Raw genomic sequence first — 14,673 nt, 5'->3', positions numbered from 1 at the left:
GTTCTTCCGCTGCAGCGTGCTACAAAAAGTTGGAAAAATGTAGTAAGAAATTCAAAAAAAAAGTATTGGTGTTTGGGGAATTAAACGCGTAAAAAAAGCGCGTCAATTGGCCACGATCATTCCATCCTGAAACGAAATGCCGACATGAATCAACCAACGCTGGATCAGGACCTCGGGCCGCGGTCAGATCGCTTGCTTCGGCGCACCGGAGAATGTGCATCTTGTTCCACCGGGCTTCACCTTGAGCAGATAAATGTAGTATGTTCTACTATGTGCTTCAGAGGCCGGCGCGGCGCATCTCCAGTTCACGTACTCCCATCCTGCTCTGTTACCTGTAAGCATTGTTGGACGTACTGTACTGGGGATCTGTTACTCTTGCAGTCTTGCTAGTCAACCGTGTCTTGCAGCATTGTTTACCTGCTCCGAGTCCGAGAAGACGTATCGCAGAAGCTTCCAAGCTCACAGTAGTACTGCTGGCATATGTTGCAGATATCAGTTCCCAAGCCACTGAACGGAGGAACTGATCATCGATCCTCCCAATAGTATCTTTTAGTGCATCCCCAACAGATCTAATCATGCACTCTTCGGTCGGTGGAGTCAGCGAGAGCTCCACATGCCATGCTCCCACTCTCTTCTTGAATGAAAACAATCCATCTCCTCGGTCGGTCGGTGGAGCTATCAACGGGATGGGATTAGAGCATCTCCAGTCGCGTCCCCAACAAACCCCCCAAGACGTTTTTTTAACGCCGGCGGTCAAAAATCGGCCCAGTCGCGCTCCCCGGATGTCATTTAGCGCCGTTTTGGCCCGAAATAACAACCGGCGAACCCGAGCCGAACCCAAGTGCCCGAGGGTCGCCTGGAGACGCCGGCAGAAGCGAAAAGGGGCGTGGGGACGCTCTGTCGATGAGAGGAGGCCCTTTTCTCGTCGTTTCCTCTCGCTTTCTCCATTCAGTTTCCCTCTCATTCTCCATTCCTCCCGCCAATCTCCTCCTTATCCCCTCCCAGCCGGCCGCCATGCCGCCGAAGAAGTATGCGACCCCCCGCGCCGCAACGGATGCCACCGCCGCTGCCACCCAGCCGAAGCAGAGGAAGCAGACGACAACAAATGGGTCGAGAAGGGAAACACGCCGAGTCGGCTACCGCACGTGTGCAAGAGTCCATCGAGCATTGCCTCGCCGGCGCTTAGACCTGGGGCGCCCTGCGGAAAGAGAAAACCGAGGCGCGGTGGTCGGCGTTGATGACGAACAACGCCGTCAAGCTCGACCTGCTCCGGACTAACGTCGCCGCAAAGAAGAGGAACACTGACCTGGCTTTCCTGATGGGCGGGGCGGACATACTCCAGAGCGACGACGAGCAGCTCAAGGTGTGGTACCTGGCAGAGCGCGGCCTCATCCTAAACCAGATGCCGTCGACAACGCCGCCAACTCCCACGCTGACGCCAACGCCGCCGCCAAGCCCGAGCGATGATGCCTCCACGACGCCCGACAGCATAGAAGTCGCGCCGACGCCGACTCCTCCGACGCCGGAGGCCGACACTGTCATTTGATGCATTGCCTACTCGTCCTTCCTTTTTGCACGCCGAACTTTTTATTTGATCGTCGAACTGTGACGCTGATGCCGGACTTGTGACGTTTTTTAGAGTGGGAATGGACCAAATTTGAATTTACGACGCCTTACAGACGGCATCTAGGGGCGTGGTTGAGACCTAGATCGCCCCCAGAGCCTAAAAATCATGGAGCGAGCGCCCGAAAGAGCATCGGCCTATACGCTGGAGGGTCGAACGAGTGGAGATGCTCTTAGGCCAGACTGCACGTTCGGTATGTCGCTCGGGCTCGAGATGTCAATGCTGCTGAATACGACGTCTTTGTACACACATCATTACGCTGTCACGAGTGACAACCATCGGTCGGTCCATGAATTGGTCGCCAGGCGGACGAAAGCGGACGCGCGTCTGTTTGGATCGACGCGTTGGGCCGACTTTTCTGTCCACGTCCCAAACAAACGGCGACAGACGAAATGAGTCGCCCCATTGGAGTTGCTCCCAATGCTGCTGAATACGACGTCTTTGTACACACATTAGTATTACGCTGTCACGAGTGACAATGAAACGGGCCAGCTTCAGAGTTGCAATTCCACACGATCCTGGCCAGATAATCAAATCCTACCACCGGGACGTACTCGCGGGCTAGTAAACAAAGCCCCCAGTTGCAGTTGCATCAAGATTATTCTGCTTTGCTCGACTCGACCTTTTTCCCTCAGCAATCGCAAAGCGATCGGGTCCTTTCTCCGAAAGAGAATAGGGGAGACGGCGACGGCGGGGATGCCCGGCCGCGCCTTGGCCCCGCGCGGAAAGGCTCGCTCCACCAACCACTGTATCCGTTCCGGGTGGTACCACATACCACCGGCAAAGATGAGCTCTGCCCGGCACGGCATGAAAAGGCCACGGAAAAGGCGGTCGATTTCCGCGTCCGTCCGTTCTCCACATGCCACGATGCCCGCGGCTCTTTACTCGTCGGCTCACCGTGGACAGGCAGGGGAACCTATTCTACTCTTCTACCTGAAGATTTGCGGCGATGCTTTGCAGCGTTCCAGCCTCTCTTCTCCTTTTCAGATTCAGACAGAGGAAAGGCAGCTCTGTTATCCTTACCTTGCTTCTTTCTGCAGGTGATTCAGACTACTGGGAGTGCAAAGGAGCGCCGTCCGCCCGAACCAGCCTGCCCACTGGTTGATGATGAGATTCAGTGCAGAGCACCGCACCCAGACACTTTGTTGTTAGGAAAAGGAGGAGCTCGCCGGTGCACGGAATAATAATGTCAGTGCTTGACTTGAGGTCACGTTTTCTTAGCGTGGGGGGTTTGCCTTGCTGTGCTGGGTGCGAGTATATGATGCCTACCAGCGTCAAAATTCATGGGACCGACTCATCACTTATCCTGCTTGCCTTTCGGAACTGGCCTTGTTTATTCAGGCCCTGGAACCTAACGATACGTGCTGCCATGTAAAGTACTAGGGATAAGAAAGCAGGTTCGTTGTTGTACCAAAGTAGTAACAAGAAAGCAGGCTGGAAATTTCACGCGCTGAGACCGCATGGAAAGAGCTGGAGACCTATGTCTCTCTGGTCTGGTGCACAGTTTGGAGCGGCCAAGCAACCAAATCAAACAACACCGTGTGTGCTGCTTGCCTGCACGCATGCATATCCCCGCGTCCGCATGTGTTCGCGGCTAGTATGATCTGAATGTGAGAGCTTGCTTCTTTCTGCTCTGCCTGTACACCTTCAGAGAGTTCGCAAGCTCATTTACGCCATTCTAGCGGCGCAAAAGGTGGGTATTCGTCGTCAGAGAGGATACGAACGAAGCATCATTCATGCGCACAGCAAGAGTCTCTTGGACAGAAAACTTGGTAAAAGCCAGAGAGCACGTCGCGTACTGCGATTGTGCAGCTAAAAACCATGTTTTCCTGGGGAGCACGATGAGTAAGTAGACCAAAGACTGAGGCGGAAATGCGACACAGAACAGAAGAAGCAACTACTTTTTTTCTTCTCTTTGAGGTGAAGAAGAAGCAAGTACTTTGAGTGGGAGGGGGATCCTCCAGGCCCATTCAGGACAGCCCAACACACAAAGCCCAAGGCCTTATCGGCATGAGGTTCACATTGGCAACAGCAATTTCCCCAAAAACAAATTTGTCAATAGCACTGCCACCCGGACCCCTCCACCTGTGGTACTTGAAACAAAAAAAAACCTGTGGTACTACTGTACTGGGTGCGGACCCTCTCTTTCTCTCGGTCTCCTCTAGCCGTCACTCCAATTATACAGAAAACACCCTTCCAAAAAAAAAACCCTTCAAAAAAAATTATACAGAAAATTTGCACAAGCTGGAAGTAAACACTAGTAGTGCAGTACAAGTGCAGTGGAAGATGAAAAATCCAATTGGCATATAGTATAGCAATGGTACAGAATTTGCAAACTTGAATTTACAATGTGGTGGCGATGAAGGAATGAGCATAAGCAAACACACTTGCAACGGCAAAGAAATACGCTGAACCGCCCGGAGAAACGTAGCTGGTTCGATTCGCCTCGTTAATCCTTCTCTGCCATTTTTATTCCGCTAAGTTCAGAAACGAATTCAGTTAGTAATTCGCAGAAACTGGAGTAGCTATCAACCCCGAGCAGACGGCCGCCGGGCGGGCAGTGGGCACGGTGATCTCATCTGCTAGACCATGTCGCTGATGAGCTGCACGTGGCTGCTCCGGTGCCGCTCCACGAACATCCTCGACGCGCCCGCCACCGTCTTCTTCCACGTCTGACCACGCGCGCACAACCAACCAATGATGCAGTGTTAGCCGAGGCGATCGAAATTGAGGTTCAGAAATGACGTGACAGAGAAACGGCCAGCTTACCCGCTCCAGCGCGGCGAGGAAGTGCGCGACGCCGGCCTCGTCGAGCCGCGCGCCCCGCTTCGCACGCGCGTGGCCGCCGTTGCCCTTGCGCGCGGCGGCGGCGGAGGAGGAGGCCGTGGTGGTGGTGGGCAGCAGCAGCCCGGCCCTCCAGTCCGTGGACCCGCCGATGCTGCGCCGCCGCTTGGGCGCCGCCAGCTCCAGGTCCGCCCCGGACGCGCTGGAGTCTCTGGCGGAGAGCCCGGACGCGACGCGGCGGGACGAGCGCTTGCGGCGCAGCGCGAGGCTGCGGCGGGGCGGGGTTGACCGCTGGTTGGAAGAGTCGCCGTCGTCCGGGTCGGCGAACTTGCGGAGTAGCTCGTCCGAGGAGGCCTTGGCCACGTGCTGCACCGACACCGCCTCGCCGGCCTCGCTCTGTGATGGCCGCGCCGGCGTCGTCGCCATTGGATTGGGTTGGATTGGCCGGAGGGGGAGGAGGTGCGGTGAATGGCACAGTAGCCGTTGGGGAGCAGGAAGTCCACCGGGACAGGAATTCAGGATTGATTGGTGGATGGGAGTGGTGCGGGAGATCGGGAGGGGATGAGGGGGAAGAAGGGGGCGCGGGATTTAAGCGCGGGGAAGGCGAGGAGGAATATAGCCGTTGCGGAGCGCGGGTAGGTGGGATCCCACTTGGCCGCGACGCACGCTGGTGCGGTCGTGGTCGGCACCTGTGAGCAGAGTGCATCGCTGGACGGCCTCCTGGGGTGAGCGCTTTTCTTTCTGCCGATCGTGTGGTCGCTGTGCTGGGCTGTGACCACCGTTTACTTGTCCCGTGACACCGGCGGGCGGAACGGAAGGGAATCTCCATCATCATCGCTCGTCGTCACCCACGGGATTCAGGCCGTTAGGCTAGATCTGCTGACCGGCCGGCATAATAAATGACAGCAGCACTGACAGCACGGCGCCCGTGAGCCGTGGAGTGGAGTACGTAGTGGTACATACTTGCTCCGTCGTGCACTGCAGGCGAGTAACTCTGTTCCAAGTACATATCGTTGTGGGTGATAAACACGGCCGAGGAGGCATGCCAACACAATGATCGAGTGTGGCCTCTGATCTGGTACACAGACGTCACAGGTACCGGGTGTGTTTGGTTCGTGCCCAACTTTACCCCTACCAAAAAAAAATCTGAGATTAGCCAAGATTTTTGTTGAGCTTTCGCTTGCCATGAAGAGGCCAACATCAGCTCCAAAAAATGAACTGGGGTCGTCAAAAGAGCATTGCCATAGGTATATCAAAAGGCAAGTGGTCGAGAACACGGCGAGTAACATGACAGGACCAGACTAGGACTGTCACTGAATTTCAGAGAAACAGAGAAAATCACTCGACTTTGTTGGGGATTCTGGGGATCGATTTCAAGTGGATCTGAGCTACAAAACTAGGGTTCGCCAGCCGGAACACGGCGGCTTCAAGGGCCAATCCCGGTTACATCCAGAATGCCCTCTCCACAAGCCGGAGGAGGGTTTAAAAAGGCTCGAGCAGTTGAAAAAGGTAGACAGCGGCATGTTCAGCTAGCTACAGTGCTACGGTAATTTCAAAAGTAAGGTTACATCCACCAGAGCAGTTCATCCGGAGATCTACGGTTGAGGATGGGCGACTTGAGCGCGAAACGTTACGCGCTCCAGCTGCCATAGGATTGTAGATCGACGGTTGATAGGCGCCTGGACATATGAAACGGTATTGTAATGATTCTAAGTGTTGTCGATGATGTTGCAGTCCTGACAGGTCGTCAAAAGAGCATTGCCATAGGTATATCAAAAGGCAAGCAGTCGAGAACACGGCGAGTAACATGACAGGACCAGACTAGGACTGTCACTGAATTTCGGAGAAACAGAGAAAATCACTCGACTTTGTTGGGGATTCTGGGGATCGATTTCAAGTGGATCTGAGCTACAAAATTAGGGTTCGCCAGCCGGAACACGGCGGCTTCAAGGGCCAATCCCGGTTACATCCAGAATGCCCTCTCCACAAGCCGGAGGAGGGTTTAAAAAAGCTCGAGCAGTTGAAAAAGGTAGACAGCGACATGTTCAGCTAGCTACAGTGCTACGGTAATTTCAAAAGTAAGGTTACATCCACCAGAGCAGTTCATTCGGAGATCTACGGTTGAGGATGGGCGACTTGAGCGCGAAACGTTACGCGCTCCAGCTGCCATAGGATTGTAGATCGACGGTTGATAGGCGCCTGGACATATGAAACGGTATTGTAATGATTCTAAGTGTTGTCGATGATGTTGCAGTCCTGACAGGTCGTCAAAAGAGCATTGCCATAGGTATATCAAAAGGCAAGCAGTCGAGAACATGGCGAGTAACATGACAGGACCAGACTAGGACTGTCACTGAATTTCGGAGAAACAGAGAAAATCACTCGACTTTGTTGGGGATTCTGGGGATCGATTTCAAGTGGATCTGAGCTACAAAATTAGGGTTCGCCAGCCGGAACACGGCGGCTTCAAGGGCCAATCCCGGTTACATCCAGAATGCCCTCTCCACAAGCCGGAGGAGGGTTTAAAAAAGCTCGAGCAGTTGAAAAAGGTAGACAGCGACATGTTCAGCTAGCTACAGTGCTACGATAATTTCAAAAGTAAGGTTACATCCACCAGAGCAGTTCATTCGGAGATCTACGGTTGAGGATGGGCGACTTGAGCGCGAAACGTTACGCGCTCCAGCTGCCATAGGATTGTAGATCGACGGTTGATAGGCGCCTGGACATATGAAACGGTACTGTAATGATTCTAAGTGTTGTCGATGATGTTGCAGTCCTGACAGGTCGTCAAAAGAGCATTGCCATAGGTATATCAAAAGGCAAGCAGTCGAGAACACGGCGAGTAACATGACAGGGCCAGACTAGGACTGTCACTGAATTTTAGAGAAACAGAGAAAATCACTCGACTTTGTTGGGGATTCTGGGGATCGATTTCAAGTGGATCTGAGCTACAAAACTAGGGTTCGCCAGCCGGAACACGGCGGCTTCAAGGGCCAATCCCGGTTACATCCAGAATGCCCTCTCCACAAGCCGGAGGAGGGTTTAAAAAGGCTCGAGCAGTTGAAAAAGGTAGACAGCGGCATGTTCAGCTAGCTACAGTGCTACGGTAATTTCAAAAGTAAGGTTACATCCACCAGAGCAGTTCATCCGGAGATCTACGGTTGAGGATGGGCGACTTGAGCGCGAAACGTTACGCGCTCCAGCTGCCATAGGATTGTAGATCGACGGTTGATAGGCGCCTGGACATATGAAACGGTACTGTAATAATTCTAAGTGTTGTCGATGATGTTGCAGTCCTGACAGGTCGTCAAAAGAGCATTGCCATAGGTACATCAAAAAGCAAGCGGTCGAGAATTCGTAGGATGGACTTTGGTGACAATCCAAACACCAACAGGCACGGAGATAGGGCCCATGACAGCCTGCATCTAGTCATGCCATTGAAGTAACTAAGTTCAGGGTAAAAAGAAAAACTAAATTCAGATCACGTTCGATTGCACCTCATCAATAAGAAAAAGGGAAAGTTTATGTGCTTGCAATAATCTGGCAGCAACAATAGGCACGCATGCACGCACGCAGCAGCAAAGAAGAAATGGAACGAACACAGGCACTGTCTTTCTCCAAAATAACAACACTTGCTGTCATGAGCCAAGATATGGCTAGAAATAACAGTGTGGTAATCCGTGACTTTTGGCTAGGAATATGTAATACAATTATTCAAGAATCTCGGATGGAAATGACAGCAGAGGATGCAATGATCCAGGGCTATCATCAAACAGCAGCCGGGGACAAGTGTATATACAACTGAAAAGGTGCAGAACTATCCTAACATTGATAAACACCTAAGATTTCGCAGCCCCGAAGACGAGACCGACGATCCAGGTGAAGATCGATCCGATGACCCACAAGAGCAGGAAGAACACAGCGATACCGGCCAAAATGGTCAGGACTGGCGGGCCATGTGGAGAAGAGTTGGCGTCGCCGGTGCTGCTCTGTTTTGAAACCTCGGTGCTAGGGGAATCTGTCTCTGATGCAAACAGAGCTTTCTTCCTTGCCGCATTCTCAAACCAGCCAGAATTTCTTGACGAAGGGTAAGGATGCCTGCAGCGCAAATCAGTGAGAGTGATAAACAGATAGGTGACGACTCAAATATTTTCAAGTGGCATGAGGTTGCGCACAAAATGGACAACTGAAATTTCTAACATGTAGGTGATTCTTTTGCTGTTAGCAGTTATCCCAATTTTGCAAAGCCACAGATGACAGATTCGATCCACATAGGTGCATCAGATAAGCCAAATAACAAAACTTATCTATACTAGTATGTGGTGTATTAATTTTGAACTGAACTAAGTGTCAATCCTATCCGTTGGTCTTCTAAATATAACGATTGGGAGCAACCCCTCCGGTTTTGAGACGAACAGTAACGTGCTGCGCCCTCCACCGTGGTCTAGAAACATCGTGTCAACCTTCCTGTAAAAAGGGCCCATGCCTCCTGAGCCGTGCTGCAGCATGAACTGGGTATGTTGTTCAGCAGAAGCCGGTTCCAGTGCATGGGGATTGCACTTGTACTAATTCCTAAAACCAATCCTACTGTGTTTCCTTCCTCCAGGCATTCTATGATCTTTTCTCCTTTACCAAAATCAGTGTATAAATTTAAATACTACTGTAGTAGCATGTTAGGTATTCCTAAGACTGAGTTAACCCCGATGCATCATGAAGCACGGGATAAATCACTGTGATATGCTACGTATTTCCAAGACTGGCGCAGCTAATTGTTTGGCAAGAAGGGGGAGCCTATGTTGTCAATTCTTCCAGTTGGTTTCTGCAACACTACGAAAACCTACAGATCCCAGAAATCCACCCCCTTTCTTCCCCTGCGCCGTTATTGGCAAAATGGGGTGCCCGCACGGCCGCCGCAACTCCAAATACATCAATCAAGAAAGAAAGCGGCGGAGTAGAGCGTAACTACTGATGGTACCTCCCCTGCCTCCGGCCAATGCCCGTTGTTAGAAGGAACGCTAGGGTAAGGAAGGGGGTGAGGAGGGAGGGCATCATACGGCCGGCACGCACCTGGAGGAGCGACGGAGGGCGATGCGGGCGCCCCGGGGCGGGAGTAGAGAGGCCGCGCGCGAAGGCCGGCGGGCAGGGGGCCGGAGAGACGGCAGGGTCGCGGCGAGGTGGGGGGAGAGTGCGGCGGCCATGGCGACAGAGGGGGGAGCAGGGCGAGGGCGCGCGGATTGGTTCAGTAGTCTAGTCGGCCCAGCTCCTGCTCTGGTTTTGGCACTTTGCTGCGTGCGATGACGAGCTGCGACCACAGGTTTTGGGGTTTCAGGATCAGGAGGGGCTCTCGAAGAGAAAAATAGTTTTGTTTCTCTTTCTTTTTTTGCGGGAACAAATAGTTCTATTTCTTGATGAGAATTCCGACCTAAGGAGTGCTCCTGTTTCTCAAGGTAGTACATGTATGGATAAAACAGGTGACCATTTGCACCAACGAGAATGTGAATATGCACTCCTGGCCATACCTGCCGGTGTGCTTCCAGACAGGCATACTACACAAGAACACAATCTGTTTCGGAGAAGACTGACGCATTTGCTAACACTAATGCCAACAAAACACAAGTTCTGACGAACGCATCAGCTGACGGAAAGTGGGAATAATCCCGCAAAAAAAAAAAGATGGAAACTGGGAATAGAAGCATGAGCTTCTGCTATTTGTTTCTTAGCTACAACCAAGCACAGGGCTACCAAACCTAGGTCATCACATCTAACAATGAGCTGCTAAGCTACAGATACAGGTAGCCCTTACATGAGCCTCTACGGGTAACACAATAGCTTGTTCCCTCGTGAAACCTTAAAATTCAAGATTTGGATCTGCATAGTAGCGCTACAACAGAACCTTCTTGTGTGCACTCCATGCATGGAGCAGAGTCAGGCGTCGAAGCTTGTTGAGAAGCTCAAGGTGCTGCATTCCAAGTTCCTCAAGTTGAGCTGCATTAACATACATACGGATATGCTTGTCAGCAAACTACAATCACACATTTTATATTAAAAAAACAGAACAGAGGAATGGAGCTTATGGTCTCATAGCTAGCCTTTTGTTCTACTTCATGCAGTTATTATTATTGTTTAAAAGTAACAGAGCAAACCATTAATAGATTGTAAACGTGGCAGATGCAGAGCTACCGGTACATACCATGACAGCGATTCCACTCTCACAAAATCTTGGAATGCTGATTAGCCTGACCTGCTGCTTTTCCGTTCCTGGATAACAAGGGTGTTAAGTTGGGTGCTGAAACAACATATGGATTTCACTTGAAGTAGTACCTTTCAACAATCGAGTCTCGTATCTGTCTTGATTCCCGACAAAGTAAACATGGGGGCAAGTTTCGATGAGGAAAGGGTCCTTGTCTGTGTATGGATAACATCCTGGACAAGACAGATAAGTATGTAAGGATCATCTAGCTTTAGATAACATAACTACCAATCATGAAAATCAACTAAAATAAATGAATGATAACGATTAACGGCGCTGGGTCATTTTACCCAACAATATCATCATTACCACCAAGGCACTGAAGTTTGAAATGCCTAGTGAGTTACCTAGGCTGTTCGGTGCAGTCGGAGCAAGATGGCGCCATTTCAATGTCCTTTCCATGAATTCCAGCCGATCTTTGGCATCCGAGTACCTGTAGAGGTCATCTATGTTCTGCCCAGATGTTCCAATAAACCTGCATACAGAATTTATTGCATAAAAATCTCCAAGTTGCTTTCATTTAAAGAAAGTTAAAGAAGCAGTGCCACTCACTTGACATTGTCAAGATCGAATTGATGTGGATTCGGACATGATGAAAATGTATTGTAGGTGGATGCTCCAGAGAAAAGGCATCTATGCAAAGGCTACAATAAATAAATTAAGAAATGAGTTAGTCATGCATGCACAAAAGAAACTACTCCCATTGATTGGTTCTGATACACAATTCAATAGCTATTCATCAGCATCAAGAACCCACCTGCTGAGGCAAAGCAAAATTCGCTGGATCATTACACCCTGGCATTATATCTACAGGTAATGATGCCACCAGCTGCAGAGGAAATGGGATTACATCAAGATCTACAACAGAGACCGGAGCAGTCACACTGGCAAAATTTGAAGGGAAAGGGTAAAACAGTTGAACCTGAGTCAGCATTATATCCAGTTCTTTGATTGGCTCAGCTATCCTTGGTTGATCTTTTGCAGCTACTGTCTGAAAGATATGATACATACTAGTAAGCAATTTCACAAAGTAGTCACAAAACATGTGAAATGAAATGCCGTTACCTGGCCATTCAAGAACCTTGGTGCAATATGTACTGAATTTCCAGCAACCACAACACGAACTATCTTTGATGCTATGGCTTGCTCCTAATTAATTTCAAGAAAGATAATCAGAATTAGTGTCTCACTCGAGTATAAAAACTCTTATACTTGATAATGACAAATGACATACATTCTCATCACCCAAATGCCCAGTGATATGGTCAATAAGAAGTTGGAACTGCAGAGGATTGAATGTGCTGCTCCCAACACTTAATCCCGACACAAAAACAACATACTTGTCCTCATCTGTAAAAGAAATGAATGTGATTCCACAGCAATTTTAACACGACTAGAAATTTGTAGCAACATGGAACAATATTCAGGAATGAGCGTCACAGGATCCGGAGAATATTACTTATGCTAGGCAACACAGTTTGAGGAGGAAGACCAGCCTCCATGACATCTTCAACAAGAAAGTTGCCAGCACTTGTTTCCTTCCCGTGAAGAGCTACTACAACTCCTGTAGATGATCAAGTGTTATTCCAAAGAAACATGACATGCTGGTTAAAAGTACAAAACAAATTGTACAGTGCCGAGTCTTTTAAGTGACAGTCAAACTTACCAGTCACATAGGCTGCTGGAGGTATGGCTCCTGCAAGTGCAACTCTTCCACTTTCATCTTCCAGAATAAGATTATCGTCAGAGTGCATGAAATTGTGTGGCTTAACAAGAGGGATTGCCGACCTCTGCAGCACAGAAAGTTCATGCAGAAGCACATCAGTTTTTTTCAGACAGGCATCATATATGAACGCATGAAAGCACTATCATAATGTTACATTACCTCCTTTGAGTATTCATCGAGAATAGAAGGCTTCAGTTTCATGTGCTTGTATAAAGTCCCAACAAGCACACAATCTTTTCCCTCTTCGAGTCCGAGCACCGTAGTGACTGCAAGATAGGGAAAAGATGTGACTTTAATTATATCTTAATTCACAAAGCAGAGCACATGTGTGATCCACTAGCATGAAGAAAACGTAACTACAGAACACCAAAACTCCTGTTGAGGATTCAAATCGGTAAACCCCCAGAACCTGGATCCAAATTTCCAATCTTGCTAACAAGGAGGCGGCTTTATTAAGATTGTAAATATAGAGTTTAATTACGAAATGATGGTGTTCTTAGCGATATTAACTCCATTGAAAAGATCCTATGCCACAGACACAGAGCACAACAGCCAAGTGAAATGATTTCAATTCAACTTCAATTCCACACCAACCAAAGCATTTGATAGCTACCAGTTCCGGAACTTTATGAAAGCAGACGAACTAAATTTGACATGAGCCTGAACACACCCAGGAGACCGTAATCGGCCAATCAATGTCCGGAGCTGCTTAACCTAAACGGAGCTGAAAGGGCCTAAAATTCGACATTCACAAGTGACAACTGCACTTGCCAAATCCAACTGCACATGGATTAGAGAGCAACATTTCAGCAGAGAAACCCTAACTCAACAAGCCATACATACTGTATCACAAATTCACAGCAGACACCGAAATCAGGCAATACTCTGGATACAATTTCTATCCATGACTACCTTCAGACAAGTCATGCTCAACTCTCCTAAGCATCGATGGGGAGGGAGGGGGGAGGGTTTCCGTACCGGGGAGGTGCGGCTTCCGGGAGGGGACGAGGGCGTGGAGGAGGGTGCGCATGTGGTGGAGGCGGGTGTAGTAGATGTGGCTGTACTGCTGGCCCTGGTACCTCTCCCCCTGGATCGTGTACCTCTCGTCCTGCACGCGCACGGCCGCCGCTCGCCAAATCAGTCAGGTCCACTGGCCCCGAACGGGGGCGAATCGAATCGGATGGGGGCGGCGGGGGTGCTTACCAGGTTGCTGTAGTCGGCCTGCTTCCTCTCCATGGCGACCGGCGGCGGCGGCGGCGGCGGCGCGGAGTTTTGGGGGAGGGGCGTGGGTGGTGGGGTTTGGACCGGTCTGTGGGGGTCTCTCTCTCGTCGTCCGCGCGTGTCTCCTTCCCGCCCGCGCCCAAATTTTATCCGCCGCGGGCGCGCTCCGTGGTTTCGTCGGCGATGGAAGCGGTGCGGCGTCACTGTGGCAGGGTGACACTGGCCTTGCTCAGGCCCGGATAGTAGGAAGGACGGAAGATCTAGCACTTTTGTGGCCCAACCCGATGGACTCCCTCACGGTGCGCTCGGCCCACCTAGAATGATTTCGTGGGGCGAGTGACTGTCACGGAACTACTCTCCGATATACTTTTCTCAACAACAACAAAAAGCTACTCTCCGATATACTGGATTTCAGCATAATTTATCTCCCTTGCAATTAAAAATCTCAGAGGAGAAGGAAATGGAGAAAGGGAATCAGAACCAGAGAGAGAGAGAGATGTACAAAGTACTTCCTCTTGACGAAAATTCAATTCGGTGCCCGGGTCCAGATGAACCTGGTGAACATCTGTTTGATTGCATGATGTTTTTTATCTTGGAAGATGTTTGAGTGCATGATGTGCGTGTAAAATTTCATCCCGTTTTGACACCTGTAGAGCTCGTGGCAAAAAAGAGAAAACCGGACAAAACAGTGCGTGAACAGTAACCTTACTCACATAGCCAAATTTTGTCTTTTTTGTCGCTCGCTTCTCGAATGTCGAAACTCCACCCAATTTTACATGAACATCACGCACAGAAGCATCTTGCTTGCAAAAAAAAAGGATATTTTTTATGATTTTTTTATTTTGCCAGGGCTCGTCTGAGCCTCGGCGCTGAAACGTCGCTCTCTTCCTCTGGATGGGAATATAAACTGGACATGGATTTTTTAGGCCTTGATTTGACTACCAAAACATGTGTTGTATGTCATAAAAATTATATATGTGGAATCCTTGTCGAATGAACTTCCTAAACACATATTTTTTGGGAGGAATATTCTATATGTATCGCAAGTTAATTTCATGACCAAATTTT

At 49.9% G+C, this 14,673-nt stretch overlaps 3 protein-coding genes across 4 annotated transcripts; all 3 read right to left on the bottom strand.

Annotated features, from left to right (window-relative positions):
• Positions 1 to 3,906: 3,906 nt before the first annotated feature.
• LOC147973611 (uncharacterized) lies at positions 3,907 to 5,088 on the bottom strand. The gene is made up of 2 exons (XM_087522158.1): positions 4,394 to 5,088; positions 3,907 to 4,296 (listed from the first exon to the last, which is right to left on the bottom strand). Exons 1-2 carry the CDS (start codon positions 4,832 to 4,834, stop codon positions 4,207 to 4,209), a joined length of 531 nt encoding a protein of 176 aa, XP_087378284.1. The 5' UTR covers positions 4,835 to 5,088; the 3' UTR covers positions 3,907 to 4,206.
• A 2,910-nt stretch (positions 5,089 to 7,998) lies between these two features.
• LOC147973610 (uncharacterized) lies at positions 7,999 to 9,716 on the bottom strand. Its single transcript, XM_087522151.1, has 2 exons — positions 9,476 to 9,716; positions 7,999 to 8,506 (listed from the first exon to the last, which is right to left on the bottom strand). Exons 1-2 carry the CDS (start codon positions 9,604 to 9,606, stop codon positions 8,248 to 8,250), a joined length of 390 nt encoding a protein of 129 aa, XP_087378277.1. The 5' UTR covers positions 9,607 to 9,716; the 3' UTR covers positions 7,999 to 8,247.
• POLD2 (DNA polymerase delta small subunit) lies at positions 8,370 to 13,840 on the bottom strand. Of its 2 annotated transcripts, XM_087522150.1 has the most exons (15): positions 13,588 to 13,840; positions 13,363 to 13,492; positions 12,544 to 12,650; positions 12,325 to 12,448; positions 12,118 to 12,222; positions 11,893 to 12,008; positions 11,724 to 11,807; positions 11,581 to 11,649; positions 11,416 to 11,487; positions 11,211 to 11,302; positions 11,006 to 11,133; positions 10,730 to 10,831; positions 10,599 to 10,666; positions 10,302 to 10,393; positions 8,370 to 8,506 (listed from the first exon to the last, which is right to left on the bottom strand). In XM_087522150.1, the coding sequence occupies exons 1-14, from the start codon at positions 13,618 to 13,620 to the stop codon at positions 10,334 to 10,336; spliced, it is 1,290 nt and encodes a 429-aa protein (XP_087378276.1). In that variant the 5' UTR covers positions 13,621 to 13,840; the 3' UTR covers positions 8,370 to 8,506; positions 10,302 to 10,333. The 2 variants fall into 2 exon arrangements, with proteins under 2 accessions (XP_087378276.1, XP_087378275.1); XM_087522149.1 differs by lacking the exon at positions 8,370 to 8,506 and having other exon boundaries at positions 9,975 to 10,393.
• Positions 13,841 to 14,673: the final 833 nt, after the last annotated feature.

The sequence above is a fragment of the Triticum urartu genome, chromosome 5A (assembly GCF_056163025.1).
Source record: "Triticum urartu cultivar PI428250 chromosome 5A, HENAU_Tu73, whole genome shotgun sequence".
NCBI classification, from domain to species: Eukaryota; Viridiplantae; Streptophyta; class Magnoliopsida; order Poales; family Poaceae; genus Triticum; species Triticum urartu.
This window is presented reverse-complemented; position numbering and strand designations above follow the sequence as displayed.

What these genes read in the sequence shown, in the direction of transcription:
- LOC147973610 (XM_087522151.1), bottom strand. Translation starts at nt 9,606, where the DNA reads ATGGCCGCCGCACTCTCCCCCCACCTCGCCGCGACCCTGCCGTCTCTC. An exon ending in GCCCTCCGTCGCTCCTCCAG is followed by an intron (nt 8,507 to 9,475) that starts GTGCGTGCCGGC and finishes TTTGCGCTGCAG; the next exon opens with GCATCCTTACCCTTCGTCAA.
- POLD2 (XM_087522150.1), bottom strand. Translation starts at nt 13,620, where the DNA reads ATGGAGAGGAAGCAGGCCGACTACAGCAACCTG. An exon ending in TCGATGAATACTCAAAGGAG is followed by an intron (nt 12,449 to 12,543) that starts GTAATGTAACAT and finishes TCTGTGCTGCAG; the next exon opens with AGGTCGGCAATCCCTCTTGT. An exon ending in GGCATTTGGGTGATGAGAAT is followed by an intron (nt 11,808 to 11,892) that starts GTATGTCATTTG and finishes GAAATTAATTAG; the next exon opens with GAGCAAGCCATAGCATCAAA.
- LOC147973611 (XM_087522158.1), bottom strand. Translation starts at nt 4,834, where the DNA reads ATGGCGACGACGCCGGCGCGGCCATCACAGAGCGAGGCCGGCGAGGCG. An exon ending in TCCTCGCCGCGCTGGAGCGG is followed by an intron (nt 4,297 to 4,393) that starts GTAAGCTGGCCG and finishes GCGCGTGGTCAG; the next exon opens with ACGTGGAAGAAGACGGTGGC.